The sequence below is a fragment of the Heterodontus francisci genome, chromosome 36 (genome assembly GCF_036365525.1).
Source record: "Heterodontus francisci isolate sHetFra1 chromosome 36, sHetFra1.hap1, whole genome shotgun sequence".
NCBI classification, from domain to species: Eukaryota; Metazoa; Chordata; class Chondrichthyes; order Heterodontiformes; family Heterodontidae; genus Heterodontus; species Heterodontus francisci.
In genome coordinates, this window is record NC_090406.1 from 53,254,648 (window position 1) to 53,277,992 (window position 23,345).

Here is a 23,345-nt window from a genome sequence, read left to right on the forward strand (position 1 = left end):
CCAAAAGGATGTGGATGCTTTGGAGAGGGTGCAGAGGAGGTTCACCAGGATGTTGCCTGGTATGGAGGGCGCTAGCTATGAAGACAGGTTGAGTAGATTAGGATTATTTTCATTAGAAAGACGGAGGTTGAGGGGGGACCTGATTGAGGTGTACAAAATCATGAGAGGTATAGACAGGGTGGATAGCAAGAAGCTTTTTCCCAGAGTGGGGGATTCAATTACTAGAGGACACGAGTTCAAAGTGAAAGGGGAAAAGTTTAGGGGGGATATGCATGGAAAGTTCTTTACGCAGAGGGTGGTGGGTGCCTGGAACGCTTTGCCAGCGGAGGTGGTAGATGCGGGCACGATGGCGTCTTTTAAGATGTATCTAGACAGATACATGAATGGGCAGGAAGAAAAGAGATACAGAACCTTAGAAAATAGGCGACATGTTTAGATAGAGGATCTGGATCGGCGCAGGCTTGGAGGGCCGAAGGGCCTGTTCCTGTGCTGTAATTATCTTTGTTCTTTGTTCTTGCCCCACTACGTGTCCAAGGTAAGTTACTCTTGCCTTTCCGAATACACTTTTTCCCAAATTTACCATTAAGTCTGCAGCTCGTAACTTTTTAAACAAAAGTTTTCATTGGTTTAAGTGTTCTTGCCAAGTGTTACTATATATTAGTTCTTTTAGGCCTCCTTATCTCAAGAGACAATGGATACGCGCCTGGAGGTGGTCAGTGGTTTGTGAAGCAGCGCCTGGAGTGGCTATAAAGGCCAATTCTAGAGTGACAGGCTCTTCCACAGGTGCTGCAGAGAAATTTGTTTGTCGGGGCTGTTGCACAGTTGGCTCTCCCCTTGCGCCTCTGTCTTTTTTCCTGCCAACTACTAAGTCTCTTCGACTCACCACATTTTAGCCCTGTCTTTATGGCTGCCCGCCAGCTCTGGCGAACGCTATTAGTACATCATCGAGATATACTACACAGTTGGGAACACTGGCTACCACCTTTGATGGCTACCATCAATCTTCGAAAAGTCGCTGGGGCATTTTTTAGCCCGAATGGCATCACTCGGCACTGATAAAGACTGTCAGGCGTTACAAAAGCTGATATCTCTTTGGCTCAAGGAGTCAAAGGAACTTGCCAGTATCCCTTTAACAAGTCAATCTTGGTAAGAAACTTAGCATTGCCTATTCTGTCAATGCAGTCTTCTAAACGTGGAATTGGGTAGGAGTCTGCCTTTGTTACAGCATTAACTTTCCTATAATCTATACAAAATTGGGTTGACTCTTCAGATTTAGGTACTAGAACTACTGACGAAATCCAGTTACTCTGACTAGGTTCAATCAAATTGTTTTCCAGCATGTACTGGATCTCTGCTTTCACTTGGGCCTGTTTGTCTGGACTCAAGCGATAAGGATGTTGTTTTAAAGGAACTGTGCCCCCTATATCCACAACATGTGTGGCTCAGGTTGTACATCCCGGCTTATCCCTACAAACTCTTTTTAACCTTGCGAAAAGCCTGGTTAGGTTTTCTCGCTGTTTTGCCTCGAAGTGTAAAAGCCTATTGTTTAATTTTGATTTGATTTTTTGGATTTTGATTTAGAGATTCTGAACTGAAACAGGCCCTTTGGCCCACCGAGTCTGTGCTGACCATTAACCACCCATTTATAAAATCCTACACTAATCCCATATTCCTACCACATCCTCACCTGTCCCTATATTCCCCGACCACCTACCTATACTAGGGGCAATTTATAATGGCCAATTTACCTATCCACCTGCAAGTCTTTTGGCTGTGGGAGGAAACCGGAGCACTCGGAGGAAACCCATGCAGATACAGGGAGAACTTGCAAACTCCACACAGGCAGTACCCAGAATTGAACCCGGGTCGCTGGAGCTTGAGGTTGCGGTGCTAACCACTGCGCCACTGTGCCGCCATTCTGCATTCACTAATGAGATAGTTGGAGTTTCAATCTGAAAATTTCCTCGGCCTACTTCTGCCTCATCCTCACTATCCTTTTCCTTCTCCACAGTCCCGATTACCTGACATACCCGTACTGGCTTATCCCCCTCCCTGCGGTAATTTGGTTTGAGCAAATTAATGTGACACAACCGGTTCTTCATCCGGCGGTCAGGGGTGTCAATCAAGTAATCTACCTTACCCACTCTTTTGATCACTCTATATGGGCCACTGAACTGTGCATTCACTGATTCTCCCTTTGACAGTAACAACACTAATACTTCATCCCCCGGTTGAAAATCACGGGCTTTTTTTGCATTCTTGTCTGCCCATTTTTTCATATTGGCTTGGGATGCTTTAAGGTGTTCCTGAGCCAGACCACAAGCTTTTGAGAGCCTTTCCTGGAACACAGATACATAGTCTAGTATCAAAGATTCATTCTTTTGTTTCAAGAATCTGTCTTTTATAAGTTTTAGAGGACCTCTTACTTCATGTCCATAAACCAATTCAAAAGGACTGAAGACTCACTTGGTGAGTTTCTGGTGGCAAATAAAAGAAAGTCTAGTCTTTTGGCCCAGGGCGGCACAGTGGTTAGCACCGCAGCCTCACAGCTCCAGGGACCCGGGTTCAATTCCGGGAACTGCCTGTGTGCAGTTTGCAAGTTCTCCCTGTGTCTGCGTGGGTTTTCTCCGGGTGCTCCGGTTTCCTCCCACAAGCCAAAAGACTTGCAGGTTGATAGGTAAATTGGCCATTATAAATTGTCACTAGTATAGGTAGGTGGTAGGGAAATATAGGGACAGGTGGGGATGTTTGGTAGGAATATGGGATTAGTGTAGGATTAGTATAAATGGGTGGTTGATGTTCGGCACAGACTCGGTGGGCCGAAGGGCCTGTTTCAGTGCTGTATCTCTAATCTAAAATCTAATCATACGGATATTCGTGACAGTATGTTCTAATCATTGTTTTGAATGACTAAAGCTCCCTGTGACTGTGGGTGATAGTTGAAATTTTCAACTGTCTAATCCCCAAATTGCTCATAGCTTCTTGAAATATCCGAGACATGAAATTAGATCCTTGATCTGATTGAACTTCAAGTGGCAATTCATATCTCAAAGAATTGGGTTAACTTTTCTGCCACTACTCTGGCAGTAATTGCCCTCAAAGGAATGGCCTCGGGAAATCGAGTAGCCATATCCATGATAGTAAGTATGCATTGATGCCCCACTTTTGTTTTCAGCAAGGTTCCTACACAGTCTACTAATACCCTGCTAAATGGTTCCTCTGTAACCATAGGAGAAACTGATATTTTTGATCCAGCCAAATCATTTCCCTTTACTGGTAAACTGTGAACAACACCTACAGTTACTATGGCAGCATCTGTGGAAAGAGAAGGGACTGAAGGTATGGTTGCCAAATTTGCTGATGACACAATGATTGGTAAGAAAGTAACTGGTGAAGAGGACATAAGGGGACTGACTACAAATGGATATAGATAGATTAAGTGAGTGGGAAATACCCTGGCAAATGGAGTATAATGTGGGAAATTGTCCACTTTGGCGGGAAAAATTTAAAAAAAAGCAGATTATCTAAATGGTGAGAGATTGCAGAGCTCTGAGATGCAGAGAGATCTAGGTGTCCTAGTGCATGAATCACAAAAGATTAGTATGCAGGTACAGTACATAATTAGGAAAGCTAATAGAATGTTATTGTTTATCGCCAGGGGAATTGAATACAAAAGTAGGGAGGTTATGCTTCAACTATACAGGGATTGATAAGACCACATCTGGAGTACTGCTTACAGTACTGGCCTCCTTATTTAAGGAAGGATGTAAATGTGTTGGAGGCAGTACAGAGGTTTACTAGACTAATACCTGGAATCGGCAGGCTGTCTTACAAGGAAGGATTGGACAGACTAGGCTTGTATCTGCTGGAATTTAAAAGAGTAAGAGGTGACTTGATTGAAACATACAAGATCCTGAGGGGTCTTGACAGGGTGGATGTGGAAAGGATGTTTCCCCTTGTGGGTGAATCTGGAACTAGGGGTCACTATTTCAAAATAAGGGGTCACCCATTTAAGACAGACATGAGGAGAGATTTTTTTCTCTCAGAGGGTCATGAGTTTTTGGAATTCTCTTCCTCAAAAGGCGGTGGAAGCAGAGACTTTGAATATTTTTAAGGCAGAGGTAGACAGATTCTTGATAAGCAAGGGGGTGGAAGGTTATCGGGGTTAGGTGGAAATATGGAGTAATCACTTCAGCCATGAACTTATTGAATGGCGGAGCAGGCTCCTGTCCCGTTGGGTGGACAACACTTTGCCTCACACCAACCAAGTTGACTAAAATTGGGATACGTATCAGTGCCAGTAAGGGCCACAATATTAAGAGAAATTCAGGTAAACATGACCCTCCAGGGACTGCAAGCAGTTTTGACCATCCAATTCCACCCCTTTCTCTGAACCTTAAATCTCAAACAAGAGAATCTAACCATCTCCCCTTGACATTCAATGGCATTATGACCGCTGAATTATGAGGGGCATAGATAGACAGGAAAGACCTGTTTCCCCTAGTGGAGAGGTCAATTACCAGGGGGCACAGATTTAAAATGATTGGTAGAAGGATTAGAGGGGACATGAGGAAAAACATTTTCACCCAGAGGGTGGTGCGTGTTTGGAATTTACTGCCAGGGACGGTGGTGGAGGCAGAAACCCTCAACTCATTTAAAAAGGTACCTGGGCATGCACCTGAAGTGCTTTAACCTGCAAGACTACAGACCAGGTGCTGGAAGGTTGGATTAGATTGGGCGGCTAGATTTTTCAGCCGGCACAGACATGATGGGCTGAATGGCCTCCTTCTGTGTTGTAATTTTTCTATGGCTCTATATAAATACCGTGGCCACAAGAGCAGGTCAGAGGCTAGGAATCCTGCGGCGAGTAACTCACCTCGTGACTCCCCAAAGCCTGTCCACCATCTACAAGGCACAAATCAGGAGTGTGATTGAATAATCTCCACTTGCCTGGATGGGTGCAGCTCCAACAACACTCAAGAAGATCGACACCATCCAGGACAAAGCAGCCCGCTTGATTGGCAGCCCATCTACAAACATTCACTCCCTCCACCACCGACGCACAGTGGCAGCAGTGTGTACCATCTACAAGATGCAATGCAGCAACGCACCAAGACTCCTTCGACAGCACCTTCCAAAGCCACGACCTCGATCACCTAGAAAGACAAGTGCAGCAGTTGCATGGGAACACCACCACCTGCAAGTTCCTCTCCATGCCACACACAATCCTGACTTGGAACTATATCGCCATTCCTTTACTGTTGCTGGTTCAAAATCCTGGAACTCCCTAACAGCACTGTGGGTGTACCTACCCCACGTGGACTGCAGCAGTTCAAGGAGGCGGCTCACCACCACCTTATCAAGGATAATTAGGGATGGGCAATAAATGCTGTCCTGGACAGCAAGGCTCACATCCCATGAATGAAATAAAAATGATCACCTTGCATGGTTTATTACCACCCTGGTGATCAGTCCCGGTGGGAGATAGTATACGATATAGGACAACATCCCAGGATAATTATAGCCTCAGCTTTCCTCTTGGTACTGCAGGTCATGCTAATTACCCTTGTATTGATGGTCAGTTTGATGAAGAGAATTCTAAGACAGGTTACAAGGAGAAAAAATAGAATGGAAATGTTTTCACTGACCAAGAGATAAGCTTTGAGGCTACAAAAGGAAGAATCTTTTTGAACCTTGAGGTGGGGAATGTAGACAGAGGTAGGCCAGGTGGGGAAGACCCAAATAATTCTAATAACTTTATTAAACATTTCTCAACAGTAAGGACACTTACACATATTAAAACTAAGAATCTGCAATAGAAGGAGGTTGCAAGAGGTCATTTTGAGGATAAGGTTAGAACCTGTGAACAGACATCAATAGATTAATGATCTGAAAGGCTAGATAGGGTACGTTTTAGGGACTGAGTCAGATGTTTAGAAGATGGACTAAATACAAAGACATTATTAAGCCTATCAGAAAATAATTATATATTCCGTTACAAACTGTGAGAAAAGCAATGATAGCACCCCACAGACTGACTAAAGAGGATTACAGCATTCACCAGATGACTTAATTGGTTAACGTGTTCTGTTCTAATAAAAAATAACCAGAATGTGTCGACATGCTATCACATTAGCAAGACATTACGGAAACCAAAAAAGGTTCAATACACAAAAGCTCAGGGCTCTTGACCTGGTCTAGCTTCGAGCAGACTAACCAGATTAGAACGATGCATTCACAGCTCTTTCTGATGAGTCCTCTCATGAGTATCCAGTAATTAGATTAGAGATACAGCACTGAAACAGGCCCTCCGGCCCACCGAGTCCGTGCCGAACATCAACCACCCATTTATACTAATCCTACACTAATCCCATATTCCTACCAAACATCCCCACCTGTCCCTATATTTCCCTACCACCTACCTATACTAGTGACACTTTATAATGGGCAATTTACCTATCAACCTGCAAGTCTTTTTGGCTTGTGGGAGGAAACCGGAGCACCCGGAGAAAACCCACGCAGACACAGGGAGAACGTACAAACTCCACACAGGCAGTACCCGGAATCGAACCCGGGTCCCTGGAGCTGTGAGGCTGCGATGCTAACCACTGCGCCACTGTGCCGCCCTAATCTATGACTTCGATATGGAATGGGTCGTGTATTAGAAATAAAAAGCATTAAACCAATGTCTCATTGTTTCCCACTTTGAGCTTGTTTAAAAAAGGGTCGGATTATGGATAATCCTGTAAAAACACAGCGTATATTTAGCCTGTTAGGGGGTAAAGCACTAACGCTCTGTAACAATCTGAAATGAATCCCAGGATCCTGAAATGCGCTGTATCCTTTATCAGTGAATTTGTTTCCACAAAGGAAGTAGGTGAATGGCCTCTCTCCACTTTGTATTTGAAGTTTTTGCAGATGTGATGACTGATAGAATTCTTTTACACACACACACAGAGACACAGACACAAATGCCTATATGCAGTGCGAACACACTGGTGTCAGAAATTTAAGTGACCAAGTGAATCCCTTTCCACACACAGAGCAGGTGAACTGTCTCCCCCCACTGTGAACTCCCTGGTGTGCACGAAGGTTGTGTGAACACCAGAACCTCTTCCCACAGTGAGAGCAACTGAACAGTCTCTCGTCAGAGTGAGATCAGTTCTGTGGAGCTTTTAAATACCACAGTTAGAGCATTTATAAAGTAGCTCCTCAGTGTGAACATGTACATGCGCCAGCAGGTTGGATAAAGCAGCGAATTGCTTCCCACATTCAGTGCAGGTGAATGGTCTCTTCCCAGTGTGAACTCGGTGTGTCTGGATAAATTCGTAAACCTTTCCCACATAGGGGGCAGCCTCTCCCTAGTGTGAACATATTGGTGTGTCCGGAGGTTGGATGAATTAATTTCTTCTCACTTTTGGAAGAGATGAACAGCCTCTCCTTGGTGTGAACATGCTGGTATTTCAACAGGTCAGTGGATTCTGTGAATCCTTTCCCACGCATGGAGGAAGTAAATGGCTTCTCCCTGGTGTGAGTCCACTGATCTAACAGCAGGCTCGATGACAGAGTGAATCCCTTCCCACACACTGAGCAGATAAACGGCCTCTCCCCATCAATGAATTTCCAGCTGGAATGGGTAATTGAATCCCTTCCCATAGTCCCCACATTTTCACGGCTTCTCCGTGGTGCAGGTGTCTTTGTTTTTCTCCAGGTTGGACCATCAGTTGAAGCAGCGTCCAAGTACAGAACCCGTGTACAGTTTTCCCTGCTGTGAATGGTGCAATGTTTTTTCAGGCTCTTTAAAGGTTAAAGCTCTTTCCACAGTCAGTGCACTGGAACACACTCACTCTTGTGTGCGTGTGTCTCGGTGCTTTTCTAGTCACACTGATGTTTGAAATATTTGCCCACAGACAGAATGGACAAACACTTCTCCTTCCACATTCAAAGGCTGATAATATTCAGGTCCTGACGAATTGACTCACTGTCAGATCTTGATGCGATACTGGGTTTGAGTTTCTTGTCTATAAATTCTCCCCTTTTAATACCCTGTAAAATGAGTTTACAAAAGCCATCACTGTCAGTACAGAACAGAAATTCAAAAGTCAATTCTAGTTTCCATGGAAGATTTCTTTCCTCTCTTATTCCCCCAAAGTTGTAAATCCCCATCCCACACACTCTCCCTCCGCCCTGTGCTGAAATCCAAACCCATCGCACCATCTGCACTATTTCTTTCCACCGCTCCCACAAGCGATGAGAATGGTACCAGGGATTTGTATGGAGAGATTGGAAAAGCTGGGGCTGTTCCCCTTAGAGCAGAGTAGGTTAAGAGTAGATTTGATTGGGGTGTTCAAATTATGAACAGTTTTGATCATTTTTCCTTATTTACTCTGTTTCCAGCAGAAGCATTGGGTTCGTCTGGGATGACCAAACTCTCGAATTCCAGCCTGGCCTTCTCTGATCAGTCGAACATTTTCAAGACATCAGTTACTCTATCCTTAATTATACACTGTAGTAATTTCCAGACTCCCTACTATTTAAGATGTCGGATATAAACTAACAGCACAGTCACTGACAACAATCTCCTCCTGTCCGATATAAACCAACCCTACAGGACCAGAGAGATTAAAGTCAGCCCATTATTTGGATTGGACTTGTTTCCATTCCCATACCGAGGGAACTGCTGTACCTGATGGGAGGGACAAGATTTTGGGACACTTGATTCTCCATCAATTCCCATTCCCCTTCTTTCTGGTGGATAATGGAGGTGGTGCTGTGTGTAATGTGCAAGTCAGTAAGAATTGTCAGCAGGTGATTAATCAGCACTTTCTAATTGGAGATGTTAATCAGTGGAACATTACAGACACTGAATTGTAGATTCTGTACCAAACACCTATTTAGGATTGAAGTCACATTTCATAAGATTGTTGTAAATGGATATATGATGAGAATTCTGAATTTCTGAATTCGGGGGAAAGATCACAGGCTGTGGCTCTTAAAGGGACATTGCAGCCCTAGAACGCGGTCAGCTATATTTTTTTGTTATTCATTCTTGGGATGTGGGCATCACTAGCCAGGCCAGCATTTATTGCCCATCCCTAATTGCACTTGAGAAGGTGGTGGTGAGCTGCCTTCTTGAACTGCTGCAGTCCATTTGGGGTAGGTATACCCACAGTGCTGTTAGGAAGTGAGTTCCGGGATTTTGACCCAGTGACAGTGAAGGAACGGCGATATAGTTCCAAATCAGGATGGTGTGTGACTTGGGGGGGAACTTGCAGGTGGTGGTGTTCCCATGTATTTGCTGCCCTTGTCCTTCTTGTTGGTAGAGGTCGCGGGTTTGGAAGGTGCTGTCTAAGGAGCTTTGGTGCATTGCTGCAGTGCATCTTGCAGGATTCCTAGCCTCTGACCTGCTCTTGTAGCCACGGTAATAACATGGCTACTGCAGTTCAGTTTCTGGTCAAAGGTAACTCCTAGGATGTTGATAGTGGGGGATTCAGCGATGGTAATGCCGTTGAATGTCAAGGGGAGATGGTTGGATTCTCTCTTGTTGGAGATGGTCATTGCCTGGCACTTGTGTGGCGCGAATGTTACTTTCCACTTCTCAGCCCAAGCCTGGATATTGTCCAGGTCTTGCTGCATTTCTACACGAACTGCTTCAGTATCTGAGGAGTCACGAATGGTGCTGAACATTGTGCAATCATCAGCAAACATCCTCACTTCTGACCTTATGACTGAAGGAAGGTCATTGATGAAGCAGCTGAAGATGGTTGGGCCTAGGACACCACCCTGAGGAACTCCTGCAGTGATGTCCTGGAGCTCAGATGATTGACCTCCAACAACCACAACCATCTTCCTTTGCACTAGGTATGACTCCAGCCAGTGGAGGGTTTTCCCCCTGATTCCCATTGTCCTGAGTTTTGTTCCGGCTCCTTGATGCCATACTTGGTCAAATGCTGCCTTGATGTCAAGGGCAGTCACTCTCACCTCACCTCTTGAGTTCAGCTCTTTTGTCCATGTTTGAACCAAGGCTGTAATGAGGTCAGGAGCTGAGTGGCCCTGGCGGAACCCAAACTGAGCGTCACTGAACAGGTTATTGCTAAGCAGAATCGTAAACTCCAGCCCAGTTATATGGTTAATAATATCAGCAGAAACAAACCCCATCTGTCAGAATGAACATGATTTAGTCCTTGTTGTGATTAACAGCAGCAATAACAGCAGAATCCAACTCCTGCAGTCACTTGTGAACTTGCTGGTGTGTCAGTAGGTGAGATAGCTGAGTGAATCCCTTCTCACACACTGAACAGGTGAACGGCCTCTCCTGAGTGTGAATTCGTTGATGCGTCAGAAGGTTGGATGATGTCGTAAATCCCTTCTCACACACAGAGCAGATAAATGGCCTCTCTCCAGTGTGAACTCGCTGGTGCGTCAGAAGGTTCGATGAATTAGTGAATCTCTTCTCACACACAGAGCAGATGAATGGCCTTTCCCCAGTGTGAACTCGCTGGTGTGTAAGCAGTTGGGATAACTGAGTGAATCCCTTCCCGCAAACAGAGCAGGTGAATGGCTTCTCCCCGGTGTGAACTCGCTGGTGAATCAGTAGTTCAGATGACTGAGTGAATCCCTTTCCACAGACACAACAAAGAAAAGGTCGCTCCCCAGTGTGAAATCGCTGGTGTCTCAACAGAGTGGTTGACTGAGTGAATCCCTTTCCACACAAGGAGCAGGTGAATGGCTTCTCCCCGGTGTGACTGCGTCGATGAATTTCCAGCAGGGATGGGTAATTGAATCCCTTCCCACAGTCCCCACATTTACATGGTTTCTCTGTGGTGCTGGTATCCTCGTGTCTCTCCAGATTGGACAATCAGTTCAATTCTCGTCCAGACACAGAACACATGTACATTTTTTCCCCGCTGTGAATAGTGCGATGTTTTTTCAGGTTGTGTAGCTGGTTAAAACATTTCTCCTTCCATATTCAAAGGCCGATGAAATTCAGATCCTGATGAAATAGGTGATTCTCTCCTATTTTGATGTGATGTTTCGTTTGAGTTTACGTTCTCAAATCCTCCCCCTTCTATTACCCTGTAAATGGAATTCACAAAAGGCACCACTGTAAGTACAGGATAGAAATTCAGAATAGACAATTCTAGTTCCTATGGAACATTTTTTTCCTCTCTTGTTCCCAAAAGCTGTAAATCCCCATCTCTCACATTCTTCCCTCCTCCTGGTGCTGAAATCCAAACCCGTCACACCATCTGCACCATTTCTTCCTCCACTGCCAGTTTTCTCCCTCCCTTTACTCTGGCTGGGTTCAGTTCTCCAGCCCCAGTGCGCAGAGTGAGAAAAAAAATCAATGAGTCAATGATTTTCTCTCCTGGTCACTGGGACGCTGAAGCCCCGCCCAGTCTCCGGTCACCAAGATGGCTGCACATGCGCTCTACTCCTTGCTCAAACAAGATGGTGGCGATTAACATGGAGCTATTCCTTGGAATAAAATACGGAGCTGCAAACGAGGGACATGACAGTGCTAATTCAAGGCCTGCTGCCTACACCAGGTATTTTGAAGCTTCTCCGCCCACCCACTGGCTCCATTCCTCCCCTGTGCCCCGCCGACTCTCACCTGCCGCGAAAGCGTCTCTTAACACTCACACAGCTCTGATCAAAGTGATATTGCGCATGCTCCTGTTACAGTCCAGCACTACGCCTGCATGCTGGGCTCCGTAATGTGAATAGGGCACATTCATCTCTGTGGGGAATTAGAACCATAGAAAACTTACGGCACAGAAGGAGGCCATTCAGTCCATTGTGTCTGCGCTGACTGAAAAAACTAGCCACCCACCTTTCACAACTGGTCTGTAGTCTTGCAGGTTACAACACTTAAGGTGCATGTTCAGGCACCTTTTAAAAGAGTTGAGGGTTTCTGCATCCATCGCTTATCCAGGAAGTGAATTCTAGATGCCCACAACCCTCTGGGTGAAAAAGTTTTGCCTCACGTCCCCTCTAATCCCTCTACCAATCATCTTAAATCTGTGGCCCCTGCTAACTGACCTCTTCGCTAGGGGAAATAGGTCCTTCCTCTCTACTCTATCTAGGCCCCTCATAATTTTGTACACCTCAATTAAGTCACCCTTTAGCCTCCTCTGTTCTAAGGAAAACAACCATAGCTGATCCAATCTTCCCTCTGCAATTTTCAAACCCTGGCAACATTCTTGTAAATCTCCTCTGTAGTCTCTCTAGAGCAATTGTATCCTTCCTGTAATGTAGTGACCAGAACTGTACACAATACTCCAGCTGTGGCCTAACCAGCATTTTATACAGTTCCAGCATTACATCCCTGCTTTTGTATTCTATACCTCAGCCAATAAAAGGAAAGCATTCTATATGCCTTCTTTACTGCTCTTTCTACCTATCCTACCACCTTCAGAGACCTGTGGACATGCAGTTCTTCTACCCGTCTCAATATCCTCCCGTTTATTGTGTATTCCCTCGTTTTGTTTGCCCTCCCCAAATGCATTACCTCACACTTCTCCGGATTGAATTCCATTTGCCACTTTTCCACCCACTCAACCAAACCATTGATATCATTCTGGAGTCTGCAGCTATCCTCTTCACTATCAACTACACGGCCAATTTTTGTGTCATCAGCAAATTTCCCAATCATGCCTCTCAAATTTGAGTCCAAATCATTAATATATACCACAAACAGCAAGGGACCTAACACTGAGCCTGTAGAATGCCACTCGAAACCGCTTTCCATTTGCAAAAACATTCGTCGGCTATTACCCTTTGTTTCCTGTCACTGAGCCAAAATTGGATCCAATTCGCAACATTCCCCTGTATCCCATGGGCTTTTATTTCTCTGACTAGTCTGCCATATGGGACCTTGTCAAATGCCTGACTAAAATCCATGTAGACCACATCCACTGCACTAACCTCATCAATCCTCCTTGTTACTTCCTCAAAAAATTCAATCAAGTTAGTAAGAGGCAACCTTCCCTTAACAAATCCATGCTGACCATCCCTGATTAATCAGTTCCTTTCTAAGTGACAGAAATAATTCTGAGAGACAGGATAAACTAATAATTTACCCACTACCAAGGTCAGACTGACCAGCCTAGAATTATTTGGCCTATCCCTTGCACCCTTTCTAAACAATGGTGTAACGTGCGCACTTCGCCTATAGTGAGGATTTGAAGATGATCCTCCGATCATCCGCTATTTCCTCCCTCGCTTCCTTTAACAGCCTGGGATACCAACTATCCGGCCCTGACAATTTATCCACTTTCAAGGACGTACTTCCTCTCTCATTATGCTTATCGTATCTAATATTTCACACTCCTCCTCTTCTGTTACACTGTCTGCACCATCCTTCTCCTTTGTGAAGACAGAGACAAAAAAACTCATTAAGAACCCTGCCCACATCTTCTGCATCCACACACAAGTTCCCTTGTACATCTCTGATAGGTCTACCCTTTCCTTAGTTACCCTCTTGCACTTAATGTATTGATATAACGTCTTTGAGTTTTCTTTGATTTTACCTGCCAATAATTTTTCATGTCCTCCCTTTGCTTTCCTAATTTCCTTTTTTACTTCACCCCTGCACTTTCTATACTCCTGTAGGCTTCCTACAGTATTAGGTTTTTTTGTGATTGTCATAAGCTTTCTTTTTCTGCTTAATCTTACCCTGTAGGCTTCTAGGTCCCAAACAGGTCCCTCCAGGTTTTACAGGTCGCAGCTGGAGGCTGGCGGGATTGGTCCCTGGCAGTCAAGTATGTGGATTTAAGCGGCCGGATCCACAGCGGGGTCGTGTCGGAGTCGGAGGTGCAGTGCCTGGACTGGGACGATGATGGGCGGGTGCCGGGGGCCCAGCGAGGCCTCGGCCCCCCCACCCCCACTCTCGTGTGGAAAATCCTTGGTCGGATCCCGGGAGAAGAAGCTCCACTTCGCGGCCGGCTATAGCGGCGGCCCACCCCCTCCGCACCCCCTCCCCTCCCCCCTCACACCCACTTCCCTCTCCCTCCATGAAAATCGCAGCTTACTTGTTAGGGCCCCTGCTCACGGATGGGAGCTAACAACGCCACTTCCTTGTGGGCGTCTCGGGATAGACCAAGGCTAAGGGAGTAAACCCTAACAGAAAATCCGGAGCGGAGCCCCGAAGGCGGTCATGTGTCACCTTTGGCATATTTCCGGCAGTTCCTGCAGCCATACCGGTGCCAAACGTCATGCTCTGCACTCCTTTGGACCCCACTAGGAAGGCAGAGAGGGGTTTTGACGCTTGGGCTACTCACAACCACCATACATCTGCCCAGGCATAGTCGCCTCACAGGGACACGGAAGGTAGCAGTTACGGGTAGTAAGTCCAGCTCAATTGGCATAGAGATTGGGCGCCACGGGTTGTCTTAGTCGGTGGGAGAGGTCATTGCATCTCACTGGACAGCTACCACCCGCCTCAAACCGGGCAGCCCCTGGTCAGAAAGGTTCTGTCCCGCCACAGTCCACCTGCTTCAATGGGTGCTTGGCGCTCAGGGTCATTGCCCGACAAGAGGATTGTAACACCGCACCAAACAGCACAACACAAAAAAGGAAAGAAGGTACCAGCCCTTTGTTTTGCAAGCTGGAACGTCAGAACTGTGTGTCCTGGCCTGTCGGAAGACCTTACACAAACCAATGACTGCCATCATTAACAATGAGCTCAGTAGACTCAATGTGGACATTGCAGCACTTCAGGAGACATGCCTCCCTGCAAGCGGATCTCTAAGAGAGCAAGACTACACCTTCTGCTGGCAGGGTAGGGATCCTGAAGAACCAAGACAGCATGGAGTGGGCTTCGCCATCAGAAATTCTTTGCTCAGCATGATAGAGCCACCTTCAAATGGCTCGGAACACATACTGCCCATCCGACTGCTCACCGCCTCTGGCCCAGTACACTTACTCAGCATCTATGCTCCAACACTCTGCTCCCCACCTGAAGTTGAAGACCAGTTCTACGAGGAACTCCATAATATTAGCAGCATCCCCAATACCGAACATTTGTTCCTGTTGGAGGGCTTTAATGCCAGGGTTGGGGCCGACCATGACTCATGGCCCTCCTGCCTTCGGCACTATGGCATTGGAAGGATGAATGAGAATGGACAGAGACTGCTGGAGTTGTGTACCTATCACAACCTCTGCATCACCAACTCGTTCTTTCATACTAAACCCTGTCACCAGGTTTCATGAAGACACCCAAGATCATGTCGTTGGCACCAGTTGGACCTAATTGTTGCAAGGCGAGCCTCTATAAACAGTGTCCAAATCACACGCAGCTTCCACAGTGTGGACTGCGACACCAACCACTCCCTGGTGTGCAGCAAAGTTAGACTCAAAACAAAGAAGCTACATCACTCCAAGCAGAAGGGATACCCCCGCATCAACACTAACAGAATTTCTTATCCACAGCTGTTACATAAGTTTCTAAATTCACTTGAAAAAGCCCTTCAAAACCTGCAGGAGATGCAGAGACAAAGTGGGCCCACATCAGAGATGCCAACTATGACTCAGCAACGACCACCTTTGGCAAATGTGAGAAGCAGAATGCAGACTGGTTTCAATCTCACTTTGAAAAGCTGGAACCTGTCATAGCCGCTAAGCGCACTGCACTGTTGAACTACATGAAAGCCCCCAGCGAGTTAACATCCGTAGCACTTAAAGTAGCCAGATGCCCTGCACAAAGAACAGCCAGGTATTGTGCAAATGGCAACACCTAGGCAGTCATATTCAGCTGGCCTCTGACACCGGAAACATCAGAGGAATATATGATGGTATCAAGAGCGCTTTTGGGCCAACCATCAAGAAGATCGCCTCCCTCAAGTCTAAATCAGGGGAAACGATCACTGACCAACACAAGCAAATGGACCGCTGGGTGGAGCACTACCTAGGACCGTACTCCAGGGAAAATGTCACTGATACCGCCCTCAGTGCAGCCCAGTCTCTGCCAGTCATGGATGAGCTGGCTGAACAGCCAACAAAATCGGAACTCATTGATGCCATTGATTCTCTAGCCTGTGGAAAAGCTCCTGGAAAGGATGGCATTAACCCGGAAATAGTCAAGAGTGCCAAGCCTGCTATACTCTCAGCACTCCATGAACTGCTTTGCCTGTGCTGGGATGAGGGAGCAGTACCACAGGACATGCACAATGCCAATTATCACCCTCTTTAAGAACAACTGTGACCGCAACAACTACCATGGAATCTCCCTGCTCAGCATAGTGGGGAAAGTCTTTATTCGACTCATTTTAAACAGACTCCAGAAGCTGGCTGAGCATGTCTATCCTGAGACGCAGTGCTGCTTCCGAGCAGAGAGATCCACCTTTGACATGCTGTTCTCCCTTCACCAGCTACAGGAGAAATGCCGTGAACAACAGATGCCCCTCTACGTTGCTTTCATAGATCTCACCAAAGCCTTTGACCTCGTCAGCAGACACGGTCTCTTCAGACTACTAGCAAAGATTGGATGTCCACCAAAGCTACTAAGTATCATCACCTCATCCCATGCCAATACGAAAGGCACAATTCAGCATAGCGGTGCCTCATCAGACCCCTTTCCTATCCTGAGTGGCGTGAAACAGTGCTGTGTTCTCGCACCTACACTGTTTGGGATCTTCTTCTCACTGCTGCTCTCACATGCGTTCAAGTCTTCAGAAGAAGGAATTTTCCTCCACACAAGATCAGATGGCAGGTTGTTCAACCTTGCCTGTCTCACAGCGAAGACCAAAGTACGGAAAGTCCTCATCAGGGAACTCCGCTTTGTTGACGATGCTGCATTAACATCCCACACAGAAAAGCGTCTGCAGAGACTCATTGACAGGATTGCGGCTGCCTGCAACGAATTTGGCCTAACCATCAGCCTCAAGAAAGCGAACATCTTAGGACAGGACGTGAGAAATGCTCCATCCATCAATATTGGCGACCACGCTCTGGAAGTGGTTCAAGAGTTCACCTACCTAGGCTCAACTATCACCAGCAATCTGTCTCTCGATGCAGAAATCAACAAGCGCATGGGAAAGCCCACTGCTATGTCCAGAGTGGCCAAGAGGATGTGGGAAAATGGCGCACTGACACGGAACACAAAAGTCCAAGTGTTTCAAGCCTGTGTCCTCAGTACCTTGTTCTACGGCAGCAAGGCCTGGACAACGTATGTCAGCCAAGAGCGACGTCTCAACTCATTCCATCTTCGCTGCTTCTGGAGAATCCTTGGCATCAGGTGGCAGGACCGTATCTCCAACGCAAAAGTCCTCGAGGTGGCCAACATCCCCAGCATATACACTCTACTGAGACAGCGGTGCTTGAGATGGCTTGGCCATGTGGGCCACATGGAAGATGGCAGGATCCCCAAGGACACATTGTACAGCGAGCTCGCCACTGGTATAAGACCCACCGGCCGTCCATGTCTCCGTTTTAAAGACGTCTGCAAACGCGACATGAAGTCTTGTGACATTGACCACAAGTCATGGGAGTCAGTTGCCAGCGATCGTCAGAGCTGGCAGACAGCCATAAAGACGGGGCTAAAGAGTGGCGAGTCGAAGAGACTTGGTAAGAAAAAAGACAGAAGTGCAAGGAGAGCCAACTGTGTAACAGCCAATTTTATCTGCAGCACCTGTGGAAGAGGCTGTCACTCTAGAATTGGCCTTTATAGCCACTTCAGGCGCTGCTCCATAAACCACTGACCACCTCTACGGGCTTACCCATTGTCTCTTGAGACAAAGAGGCCAAAGAAGGCGGCGGCTTCTCGATAACCAGGGGGCTCTAGATTTGGCCATACCACCCTTTATCTTTGTGGGACATGTCTACACTGTGTCTGTCGTATCTCGCTTTTTAATGCCTCCTACAATCTGTCACTGATTTTCCTTCAAGTAGCTGTATCCAGCCCACTTTCGCCAGATCCTCTCTCAGCTTCGTAACGTTTGCCTTCCTCCAATTTTTTTTTAATTTCCAAAATATACTTTATTCATAAAAATCTGTAAAAAATACATTCCCAAACCGTTTCAAACAGCACCAAGTCAAAAAATACAAACAGTGCAAAGGCAGTCCGTTTCCTTCTATACAATCATGAGTTGCCTCACAACCCTTTGTAAACCGTGGCGCGGAGTCAACTCCCCCTTGTCCCCTTTATTCCCTGCACCCACTTGATCCTGGCTGTCATGTGGGACTGAAGTCCTCTTAATTCAGGCTCAGGCTGGCTGTTTGGGATATCAGGTTTTAAGAGAGCCACCCTCCAGCTTAATCCACAGCTACAGTTAATGGCTTAGTACAAAGAGGAGGAACTCAGTCCTTTCTTTAACTATCAATTTACTTTATTCACGTTGTTGTACAATGTAAGAATAAGGCTTATACTTTTTTTTAATTTCCAAAATATACTTTATTCATAAAAATCTGTAAAAATTACATTCCCAAACAGTTTAAAACAGCATCAAGTCAAAAAATACAAACAGTGCAAAGGTGATGTTTCCTTCTATACAATCATGTGTTGCCTCACAACTCTTCCATTTCATAGTCATGCCATATACATTTTTACATTTACAGCACACCAAATTTTCCCGATACAGTTCGAGGGGTTTCCCATGGATCCAGCCCCTCAGTTCAGCTTGGTGGGGGGACCTTACACTGTGGTCTTTCCCCATTGAGCCTTTGCTGTGGCTGCCCCAAGCTTTAGTGCGTCCCTCAGCACGTAGCCCTGGACCTTGGAATGTGCCAGTCTGCAACATTCGGTGGTGGACAACTCTTTGCGCTGGAAGACCAGCAAGTTTCGGACAGACCAAAGGGCGTCTTTCACTGAATTGATAGACCTCCAGCAGCAGTTGATGTTTGTCTCGGTGTGCGTCCCTGGGAACAGCCCGTAGAGCACAGACTCCTGTGTTACAGAGCTGCTTGGGATGAACCTCGACAAAAACCACTGCATCTCTTTCCACACCTGCTTTGCAAAGACACATTCCAAGAGGAGGTGGGCGACCGTCTCTTCCCCACCACAGCCACCGCTGGGGCATTGTGCGGAGGGGGCGAGACTTCGGGCGTGCATGAAGGATCTGACGGGGAGCGCCCTTCTCACCACCAGCCAAGCTACATCTTGGTGCTTGTTTGAAAGTTCTGGTGATGAGGCATTCCGCCAAATGACTTTGGCGGACTGCTCGGGGCACCATCCGACAGGATCCCCCGTCTCCTTTTCCCATAGGGCCTTGAGGACGTTCCGTGCAGACCACTGCCTGATGGATCGGTGGTCGAAGGTGTTTTCCCGCAGAAACTGCTCCACGAAGGATAGGTGGTACGGCACGGTCCAACTGCATGGAGCGTTCCGCGGCAATGTGACCAGGCCCATCCTTCACAACACCGGGGACAGATAGAACCTCAGCACATAGTGACACTTGGAATTTGTGTACTGGAGATCTACACACAGCTTGATGCAGCCGCACACGAAGGTGGTCATCAGGATGAGGGCCACGTTGGGTACATTTTTCCCGCCCTTGTCCAGAGATTTGAACATCGTGTCCCTCCGGACCCGGTCCATTTTAGATTCCCAGATGAAGCGGAAAATGGCTCGGGTGACTGCCACAGCGCAGGAGTGGGGTATGGGCCAGACCTGCGCCACGTACAGCAACAACGTGAGCGCCTCGCACCTGATGACCAGGTTCTTACCCAAAATGGAGAGAGATCGCTGCCCCCACATACCCAACGTTTGTCGTACCTTGGCGACTCGCTCCTCCCAGGTTTTGGTGCACGCCCCGGCCCTTCCGAACCATATCCCCAGCACCTTCAGGTAGTCTGACCTGACGGTGAAGGGGACAAAGGATCGGTCAGCCCAGTTCCCAAATAACATGGCCTCGCTCTTGCCGTGGTTAACTTTGGCTCCCGAGGCCAGTTTGAACTGGTCGCAGATGCTCATCAGTCTGCGCACGGACAGCGGATCCGAGCAGAAGACGGCGACGTCTTCCATGTACAGGGAGGTTTTCACCTGAGTGCCTCCACTGCCTGGGATTGTCACCCCTCTTATGCTCGCATCCTTCCTAATAGACTCAGCAGAGGGTTCAATACAGCAAACAAACAAGACCGGGGAGAGAGGACAGCCCTGTCTGACTCCAGATTGGATCGGGAAACTTTCCGATTCCCACCCATTGACTGAGACTGCGCTACTGATGTTTGTGCAGAGCAGTTTGATCCAATTGCAGATTCCCTCCCCAAACCCCATTTTGGAAAGCACATCCATCATGTAGGTGTGTGATATCCTGTTAAAAGCCTTCTCCTGGTCCAGGCTGATGAGTCAGGTGTCCACCCTCCTGTCCTGTACATAGGCGATCGTGTCCCTGAGTAGCGCGAGACTATCAGTGATCTTCCTGCCGGGTACAGTGCAGGTCTGATCCGGGTGAATCACCAACTCCAGAGCAGACTTGACTCGACTGGCTATGACTTCCAGCAGGTCCGGGCCGACCCAGTCCCACAGGGCCGAGTACAACGCGACCGGTAAGCCGTCGCTTCTGCAAGTTTTACTCGTCTCGAAGGACTCGACGGCCTTTGTCAGCTCGTCCAGAGTTAGCGGCTTGTCCAGTCTCTCCCTCCTGCTGTCATCTAAGACCTCTGTGATAGATGACAAGAAGGACTGGGAGGCTCTGCTGTCTGTGGGCTTCGCGTCATAAAGCACAGCATAAAAGGATTTGCTGATCCTTAGTATGTCGGACCGCGAAGACGTTACTGAGCCATCTTCTTCCTTCAGGCTGCTGATAACAGAGCTCTCTCTGTGTACTTTTTGGAAGAAGTAACGTGAGCACGTCTCATCCTGCTCGATGGAGCGGACTCTGGACCGGAAGATGATCTTGGAGGCCTCCGTGGCAAAGAGCGAGGCCTGCTGGCTCTTCACCTCTTGCAGGTCCTCCTTGACCTCGACCCCCAACTGGAGCAGATTTTGCATACTTTTCTGGAGTCGAGACATTTCCCTCTGTCTCTCTCTCGCCCTCTGAACACCTTTGTGGATGAAGAACCTCTTGATGTTCTCTTTGATTGAGTCTCCAGTTCACTGGTGGGAAGCAAAGAGGGGTTTCACGGTCCTCCAACCTTTGTAATCCCTTTTGAGTTCCTCAACGTTCTCTGCGGTCAGCAGTGTAGCATTGAGCTTCCACGTCCCTCTGCCAACCCGCTGGTCATCCTGGTAGTGACAGTCGGCCAGTAAGAGGCAGTGGTCGGAGAAGAACACTGGCCTGATGTCGGTGGATCCGACCGTGACACAAACAGGAAGTCAATCCTGGAACGGGCAGACCCATCCGATCTTGACCAGGTGTATCTACGCTGCGCTCTGTCTGCAGGTTTGCTGAAGACGTCGTGCAGTTTGGCATCTTTAACTGTTTCTATTAGGAATCTGGACGTATCGTCCAGTTTGCTGTCGTCACTGCCGGATCGTCCAGCCGTATCGATGATGCAGTTGAAGTCACCGCCTAGGATGACCGGCCTGGACGTCGCCAGCAGCAGTGGGAGCTGCTGGAAGACGGTCAGCCGCTCGCTGCGTTGTACCGGGCGTACACGTTGATCAACTGGAGCGGAGCGTTGTTGTACATCACGTCTGCTACGAGGAGGCGACCGCCCACCACCTCCTTAACTTCGGAGATGGTGAAGTTACCTCCCCGCAGCAGAATACCCAGGCCGGAGGAATGGCAATCATTACCCCCCGACCAGATCGATGGCCCGTGGGACCACCATCGCGACCACTGCCTGTAGGTGCTGAGGTGTGGTATTCCACACTCCTGCAGAAACAGTAGGTCGGCTTTGACCTTGGAGAGGTAATCCAAGGTTGAAACACAACGCGTAGTGGATTTAATGCTACGCACATTAATAGAAGCAATTCTTACAGCCATTTTTTTAAAGTTAGTTGTTGCTTCCCATACCATTTGTCCTCGCTAGTCCCAGTCCTTCGGGATGTTCCTGCATACCCATCGTGTGCGCAAGCAGTTTCACGTTGGTTGGGCTCAGAAACCCGAGTCTTGTAGTCAGCAAGGATTGGGTTGTCCTCTGCTGCTTCCCTCTGTTCCTCCTCAAAAACATCACTGCTCCCGGCCTCCCGGAGCTGAGGTGCGCCAGACGCGTCTTTGCTCTCGGTGTCCCGGAGCTGGGATACCCTGGTTGTGTCGTTTGGTGTGGCGCTTTGGTGTTGAGGCACACTGGGCCCAGCACAGCTTCCAGTGCCTGGGGGCTTGGATGCATTATCTTCCATCTCCTTGGAGTTCTGCCGCCTCTTTTGAAGGGGCCGTCGTTCCAGCATTTCCCCGTCCAGTGAAGAGGAGCTGTTTTAGTCTGTTTCAGAAGGTAGCCTCCTCTTGCCACTGGTTTGGGTGGTGGCCTGTTCCGCTTTTGGATGTTTTTTCTTTGTGGTTTTCCTTTGTACCACTTGCCACTGACCTGTTTCTCCATCTGCTGCCTCCTCCTCCATTGATTCTGCCTGTGGAGGAGGGGTTTCCGGGTGCAGGGTAGGTGCTGGGTCACTGGTTTCAGCTGCCTTCCCTTTCTTCTTCTCAGGTTGAAGTTCCTCACTGCGGAGAAGGTTGCTGGTCTCCTTTCGAACACTGGATGCCTTCGTCGAACCTTCTCCCGGCCTTTCCTTGGACCTTGCCACCTGAGCATAACTGAGGCAGCGTTTGGGGCAGGTTTTGTAGAGATGGCCTGCCGCACCGCACAAGTTGCAACACTTAGTCTGCTTACAGTCCTTGGTCTGATGGCCTTCCTCCTTGCAGTTCTTAGAAACAACCGTGCTGCAGTTGGCAGCCACTTGACCAGATTTGCCACAGGTGCGGCAAACTCTGGGCTGCCCAGCGTAGACCAAGAAGCCTCGACTTCCCCCGATAGTGAAGCTGGAGGGAGGGTGGATGATGGCTCCTCTGGGATTGACCTTCAAGGTCACCTTGACCTGCCGCTTGCTGGTCCAAATCCCAAAGGGGTCCTTGACATCAGTGCTGTTGCCGGCCACCTCGACGTACCTGGCGAGAAAGGTGAGTACATCCACCACCGGAACATGGGGGTTGTAGAGGTGAATCGTCACCACCCAGTCCCGTAGTGACGGAAGCGTAAAGAGCGGCTCTGCTGTGAGGATTGACAGTGGCGCCCGGTCCCCTTTCTCCTTGAACGCCTTCAGGAACTTGGTGCATCACGCCACGTTCCAGAACGTCACGTCGAATATCCACTGCTGGGGAAATCCTGCAGGCAGAAGACATCCGTCACTTGAAATCCACAGCAATCGAATAGAATTTTCTTGATGAAGAAGGTGCGATCGACCGGTGCATCTCCTTCCTTATCCTTTACGACCACCCGAACGGTGTTGCGCACTCCCTGGGCTGAAGCTC

At 47.9% G+C, this 23,345-nt stretch overlaps 1 protein-coding gene across 1 annotated transcript; it reads right to left on the reverse strand.

Moving 5' to 3' along the window:
- Window positions 1–5,743: 5,743 nt before the first annotated feature.
- On the reverse strand, window positions 5,744–11,924 carry LOC137351485 (zinc finger protein 239-like). Its single transcript, XM_068015933.1, has 3 exons — window positions 11,834–11,924; window positions 11,644–11,740; window positions 5,744–10,841 (listed from the first exon to the last, which is right to left on the reverse strand). The coding sequence occupies exons 1-3, from the start codon at window positions 11,922–11,924 to the stop codon at window positions 10,232–10,234; spliced, it is 798 nt and encodes a 265-aa protein (XP_067872034.1). The 3' UTR covers window positions 5,744–10,231.
- Between the last annotated feature and the right edge of the window lie 11,421 nt (window positions 11,925–23,345).

Coding starts and splice junctions, on each gene's coding strand:
- LOC137351485 (XM_068015933.1), bottom strand. CDS start 11,924: ATGGATGCAGAAACCCTCAACTCTTTTAAAAGGTGCCTGAACATGCAC. Junction 11,741..11,833: donor CTACAGACCAGTTGTGAAAG/GTGGGTGGCTAG, acceptor AATTCCCCACAG/AGATGAATGTGCCCTATTCA. Junction 10,842..11,643: donor ATCACTTTGATCAGAGCTGT/GTGAGTGTTAAG, acceptor CAATCTGGAGAG/ACACGAGGATACCAGCACCA.